Source organism: Rattus norvegicus, chromosome 10 (genome assembly GCF_021556685.1).
Source record: "Rattus norvegicus strain SHRSP/BbbUtx chromosome 10, alternate assembly SHRSP_T2T, whole genome shotgun sequence".
NCBI classification, from domain to species: Eukaryota; Metazoa; Chordata; class Mammalia; order Rodentia; family Muridae; genus Rattus; species Rattus norvegicus.
The window spans coordinates 63,470,470-63,476,862 of NC_141543.1; the positions used below are offsets into that span (position 1 = coordinate 63,470,470).

General features: G+C 50.8%; 1 protein-coding gene across 2 annotated transcripts; it reads left to right on the forward strand.

The window, feature by feature from the left end:
- The first annotated feature begins 504 nt into the window (after nucleotides 1-504).
- On the forward strand, nucleotides 505-5,436 carry LOC148002952 (uncharacterized). 2 transcript variants are annotated; one of them, XM_087574984.1, is made up of 5 exons: nucleotides 505-1,742; nucleotides 1,824-1,964; nucleotides 2,041-2,132; nucleotides 2,733-2,886; nucleotides 4,325-5,436. In XM_087574984.1, the coding sequence occupies exons 1-5, from the start codon at nucleotides 1,735-1,737 to the stop codon at nucleotides 4,377-4,379; spliced, it is 450 nt and encodes a 149-aa protein (XP_087431110.1). In that variant the 5' UTR covers nucleotides 505-1,734; the 3' UTR covers nucleotides 4,380-5,436. The 2 variants fall into 2 exon arrangements, with proteins under 2 accessions (XP_087431110.1, XP_087431111.1); XM_087574985.1 differs by lacking the exon at nucleotides 4,325-5,436 and adding an exon at nucleotides 3,549-3,669 and having other exon boundaries at nucleotides 2,733-2,828.
- Nucleotides 5,437-6,393: the final 957 nt, after the last annotated feature.

The following is a 6,393-nucleotide window of genomic DNA, read 5'->3' on the forward strand; positions in this document are numbered from 1 at the left end:
GGCTGATGCCCAAAGTAAGAAGCAATCGTCAGCACCCAGATGAAACTGTGGTCATTCTAAGTGCTACTTGGGGACATTTAGTGTAAACCCCTCAGAGTCCCCAGGAAGATGTTAGAACCCGGAAAATACATAAGGAATGAGCACACGAGGGGAACAAGAGCAGAGAGGGATTAGTGCCTGGGAGGGATCAGAACCAGAAAGACCATGAAGAAGACTTATAACACTACCAGGCCTGTAGTCAAGGACAGCCTCGTGTGAATGATGCTGAGGGTGTAAGTGTAAAGAGAATGGACAGGGAGACAAGCTGTGGGTTGATTATGCTTCTCTTTGTGAGGTGTTATCCACACTCCTTTGAAAGCAGTAGAGCCCCTGAGCAACTCCGGGGCTCATGAATGACATCATCTTGCTGTCAGGAAGCTCCCACTTCCTGTTTCTAAGAATAAAGGTAAACAGTGCTCCCTGAAGGAGCTCCTGGCAGCTCAGGCCCTGCAAGCCTCAGCTACTGGGACTTTGAGTTGAGTCTCCTGGTTGTAAGCACCATTTGTAGCTGCTGATGCTCCTTAAGGTTTGGATTGGGCACTCAGGGACCTCCTTACCTCCTATCTGGGCTGTCCCAACTGCTCAGAAAGAGCTCAACCCTCTTCTTGACCTGATATCCCCAGCCAACAGCAGTAGCCACCATGTTCCTGCCTGTTCAGCAACCTCTCCTCAGCTTCTGAACCTTAACTATCTATTGGGAGCCTCACCTCTGGTTTCAAAGAACAGAGACCTGTACCCACTGGAGGAGGGAAGGGCATCACCGGGAGGGAAGCCCCACACCCGGAAAGCCTGGTGGCTCTTGGTTAAAAGCTGGCAAAGAGAATCTCTGAGGAGGAGGTCATATAACTACCTGGCAGCCATTTTACCAGCATGAAGGTAGGGTCTGCCTGAAGATAATAAATCATAGAGCCAGAGAGAGAGAGAGAGAGAGAGAGAGAGAGAGAGAGAACTCTTCATTGAATCATTCCTGAAGCAATATGTGTCCACGTCTTTTCAATGGAATGAGTCAGTGATTTCTTATCTGTGTATAAGCCAGTTTGATCAGTTTCTACCCCAGGGAGAACACTCTGGTAAATCCAGCAAACCCCTTCTTCTGGAGGACCACCAGAATATGGTTTGCTGCTGGCTTGTCATGGAGTCCTAAGTAACGTGCTCACAAACGCTAAGATGTAAGTGGGCTGGGGGAGTGAGCCTTGGCGGCTGGGTGGAGGCTGGAAGCCTGTGGGTGTTCTTTGAGGTGGTCCTGGTACAGCTGGAAATTTCCTGGGGCCTAAACTAAATGGGACTCGCAGTACTAGCGGGCCTACCTTGAAGCCCAAGGGACAGGCATTCTCCAGGACCAACAATCAGACAGGTTCTGTCCACTCAGCAAATACCAGGAAACAAATGAAGCCTTGTCTCCTGCCCCAATGTCCAACCCAGACCCTTCCACCGCAGTACAGGAAGCCTCGCATAGACAAAGGCTCTCCTTAAAACAGAAGTTCCATCAACTTGGAATGAACCAAGAGGCCCTGGTTCCACTTGTACATCCTCAGGTACCGCAGTGCAAAGGGGGAAACTGAGGTCTAGAGAGGGGTAGTATTTGTCAGAATTTGATGTGGCCTGAAGTATGACTGCACCAGGGATCTGGGTCCTGGACCAGGCTGTGTCTCAGCAAAGCCCACTCCCGAGGCCTGCAGTGGAGATCGGTGGCTAATGGTTAGGTAAGTTGCAGAGATCGGGGAACGAGGACTGTCTGTGTATCTGTATGTCTGTTTATCACATGCCAGTGTGTTTGTCCCCAGTTGGGATAAAGGATTTGATGTCCTAACAAGGACTCTCAGAAAAGAAGGTGGCCCCAAGACAAGGCAAGATGTGCTGAGCAGCAGGACATTGAGCACATGGGGTCCGGGCTGTGGCCAGAGCTCCCTAGTGCCTCAGTCAAGGTCAGGTCATGGGGTTGTTGTGGAGGTCCCCCCTCCCCCTTTCCTTTATAGCTCTACATTGGATGTGTCCTTTCAGCCCTCCAGGTCTCCTGCTAGGGGACGTTGTAAATGAGGAATCAAAGCAAGGAGTCTGTGAGTGGAGCAATGAACTTCGGCAGGGGGATAACTGTGAGTGTTAAATCTACTTAGGATACCTCTGAGATGATGCTTTTCCATGGTGACAACATCCCTCAGCCTTCCCTCCATCTGCTCGGCTAGTCAGGCTGAGCTCCCAAGAAGCTGCCCCTTAGCCTATCACTCCAGGGGCCACAGGCAGGGCAGGACAGGGCAGGGTATAAGTGCATCATCCTTAGCCTCTCTGGGAGCCAGTCTTGTTTATCTGAAGAGGCAAAGAAGCCCCTGGTGGCTTTGGCTTGATGGCTGGTTCTCCATGACTAGGTTGGTTGACATTAGTTGGCTGTTATGGTTCGAATCTGAAACATCTCCAAAGGATTGCTTTGGATACAGGGTCCCCAGTTGGAGGTGCTACTTTGGGAGGCTATGAAAGCTGGGGGGTGGGGATAACCCGGGAAGAAGTAGATTGCTGAGACTTGGTCCTTAGTGTATTATTCCTGGCTGCTGCTTGTCATTCTGTTTCCTGGCTCACTGGTGAATGGCCTCTACCACAAACTCCTGCTGCTATGAATGAAGCTTCTTGCCAGTGCCTTCCCAGCATGATAGGCAGAACCCTCTGAGACTGTGAGCCAAGCTAACTCTTTTATCCTTCAGGTTGTTCTGTCAGGACTTTTGTCACAACTATGCAAAATACAATGCCAGGCCTGGTGGAGCAGGATCCTCCAGGATCCAGGAGGCAAGCGGATCTCTGTGAGTTCAAGACCAGCCCTATCTGCATAGTGGGTTCCAAGACTGCCAGGAATACACAGTAAGACACTGAGTCTTAGGTTTTCTATTGCTGTGAGGAAACACCATGACCAAAAGCAACCTAGGGAGGGAGGAAAGGGTTCCATATAACAGTTCATTATCAAAGGTAGTCAGGGCAGGAACCCACGGAGGGATGTGCCCTACTGGCTGGTTCCCCATGGCCATCTCAGCCTACTTTCTTATAGCACTCAAGTCCACCAGCCCAGGAGTGTGCTCACAATGGGCTGAGCCTTCCCACTTCAATCACTGAATAAGAAAATGCCCCACAGGCTTGCCTACAGCCTGATCTAATGGAGGCATTTTCTCAATTGAAGTTCCCTCCCCTCAGATAACTCTAGCTTGTGTCAAGTTGACGTAAGACGAAAACACAACAACAACAAAAACAACAACGAGTTAATGTTCTAGGTACTACACAGCTCACAATGCTATGCCCATGGACTGGGGTGTCCAGGCAGGACCCATAGTGGTCTTAGTAAACCCCTAGGGCTGATCTTTAAGGCAATGTGGTGGTTTGAATATGCTTGGCCCAGGGAATGTCACTATTTGAAGGTGTGGTCTTGTGGTAGTAGATGTGGCCTTGTTAGAGGCAGTGTGTCACTGTGGGCATGGCCTTTATGAACCTCCTAACTTCCTGGAAGTCAATCTTCTCCTGGCTGCTTTCAGATGTAGAACTCTCAGCTCCTCCTGAACCATGCCTGCCTGGACTCTGCCATACTCCTGCCTTGATGATAATGGACTGAGTCTCTGAACCTGTAAGCCAGGCCCAATTAAATGTTGTCCTTATAAGAGTTGCCTTGGTCATGGTGTCTGTTCACAGCAGTAAAACCCTAAGCCAGGCAACATCCCACGGATTTACTAAGATATGGACCTGACTTGGATCAGAGGGAAGGAGCCAGAATAAGTTCAGTTCAGTAAGATGAGGCACACATGCATGCACACATATATGCACACATACATGCACACATACATGCACACATACATGCACACATACACACACATTCTTCTACCACCCTGCTGCATCTGGCCCGGGACGCTCCTCAGAAGTACAGGTATAGCATGGGTGGTGCTCTGGATTCAAACCCAGCACTATGTTAAAAAGATGCACAGTCAGGGCTGGGGATTTAGCTCAGTGGTAGAGCGCCTGCCTAGGAAGCGCAAGGCCCTGGGTTCGGTCCCCAGCTCCGAAAAAAAAGAACAAAAAAAAAAAAAAGATGCACAGTCAGGTGTGTGGGAAGGGGCAAGGGTCAGGTGGCAACTTCGAGTGGGCTTGGTCCTCTGGGCTTCAGTCCATGCCCTCCTCGCTCCACTGATGCTTCGTGGAGAGCTCGGCAGGTCTCCAGACCTGTTAACTCTGCTGTACTCTATCCCTGAACGTCTTGTGTCTGCTCACACACAGAGGCAGGGTGAAGCAGTGTTTCTCCTTTGTCTTGTCCTTGCAGGGCCTCCCCTGTCCTGGAACTCTCTGGTGGGGGTCACTCCTGCCTCCACCTCTAAAATTCTGACTCACGCCCAGGACCAATGTGCTCCTCACTGTGCTGCAGATTTCGGGCATTCAAGCAAAAATCAGGACAGAGCCAGGTGTGGTGACACACCTGTAACCCCAGCATTTTAGAGGCTGTGGCAAGAGGACTGAGTGAGAGAGCAGCCAGGGCTGCATGGCGAGCCCTGGTATCAAGAAACCAAATGGATTAACAATAAAGTCTCAATGGGCAAAATGACCCCTGAGACAGACTATCCAAGGACTGTGGTGACAAATGCACCCAGCCAGTCAACCCAACCTCTCTGCCATTTGCAGTCAGAGCAGGTTCTGGTAAGTGCAGTGGCTCCTCCAGGTCTCCTCATCCCTCCACTCTGAGGTCCCCATCACACTCACCTGTGGAGTGGGAAAGCCAGGGAAAGCATTGTGACCTTTCCATCTGCCTCTCCGGCAAGCACAGGGAGGGATGTGACATCATAGCTGGTATCATCAGACACACACTGATCTGAGGAACAGACCTGGCAGATCCTGATGACTTTGAATAAAGGCATTCAGAAACAGCAGACAGAACAAGAAGCCTGAAGGTCGGGCATTTCAGGAGGTGCTGCCGCCCGGCCACGCTCAGGCTCCAACCCCCTCTCCTTCCTCAGCCAAGTCCGTCTACGGTTTATAGCCTCACACTGGATGCCTCATGGACGCAAAACAGCTGCTGCAGCCCCCAGACCTCAGAAGCATGTCACATGCAGGAAGCATCAAAATCAAAGGTCTCTCGTTTTCAGTATCTTATTTTTAAAAATGCCCCGGAAAATTTCCTCTTACACGGCATTAGCTAGGACTTAGTGAGATGTCAGCCTGGGCTGCCTGGGAAGCTAGGAAAACCAGCATTCGGCAAAGAGGAAGGACATTTGGCTTAGCTCATTCGTGATTCATGCACTTGGCCTGGATGCTCTGCTACCTGAAGCAAATTCAGACCTGTTAGCAAAAGGTGTGCTTGTCAGCAGTGGGGCGTGAGCCCTGTTGGTGGCCAGCTGGCAACTCCACTCATTTCCTCAATTAAACATGACACTCCACAGAGCTGGTGCCTGTCATCACTCCCATCTTACGAATGATAAAACAGAGACCTTTAGGGACTTTCCTGAGGTAACACAGGCACACAGGGGGTTCGCCCCAGGTCGGTCTCTATTAAGCACGCTCCTGATGCTCACTGGGGTCCTGCTATACAGGTGCCCCTCCCAACTGTGACCCCCCCTGAGGAAGAGCTTCATCGGTTTGATCTTTGTATCACGCCAGTGTCTTGGAATGGATAGAGGTCTACCAAGTTACTTTAAGCAACCATTCGGTTTTGACACTCGCTGCCTTGCCACGTATTTTAAATCTCACGAACCTGCCGCCACCGTTAGTAATCCACCCACCCGCTCTGTATTGTTTTTCCACTGGTTCCTGAAGTCCTGGGCACACTTCCAATGTAAATATCAGCAAAGGATGGAAATTTGGGGGAAGGAGAAGAGGGTGAAAGACCAGCCGAGGCCCAAGAGTGTCAGTTCCTCATTAACTTTGGAGCCATGGAAAGTTCTTTGTTCCTGCTTGCTGGCGTCTTGCCTCCAGGATCTGGGTGGGTATTGCCCTGGGCCAGCTTCCTGCTCAGATCACAGACAGTCTGGCGAACAGAGCCAAGAGCCAAGCTGGGTTCTCAAGAATAGACTTGGAGCCAGGGGGTCACCGTTCAATAGCCTGGTTCCCTCTGCGGGTGTCCCCACTATCAGTTCCAAGGTGATTATGACAGGGAACTCCCACATTTCTCACTTCACATATAGAAAAATGGGGCTCAGGGACACAACGCATCTGTTCACGGCCACACAGTAGCGCTTCAGCGATGGCCTTTGCAGGTAAAGCTCCTCCCCATTGTCGAGGGTGACTGGTAGGATTCTTGGCCACCTCAGCACTTCCTCAGGCTGTAACCCAGGGCTCAAGAGAAGAGTCAGGGTGTGTTAACAGAGTCAGGGTGTGTTAACAGAGTTCAGGGTGTGTTAA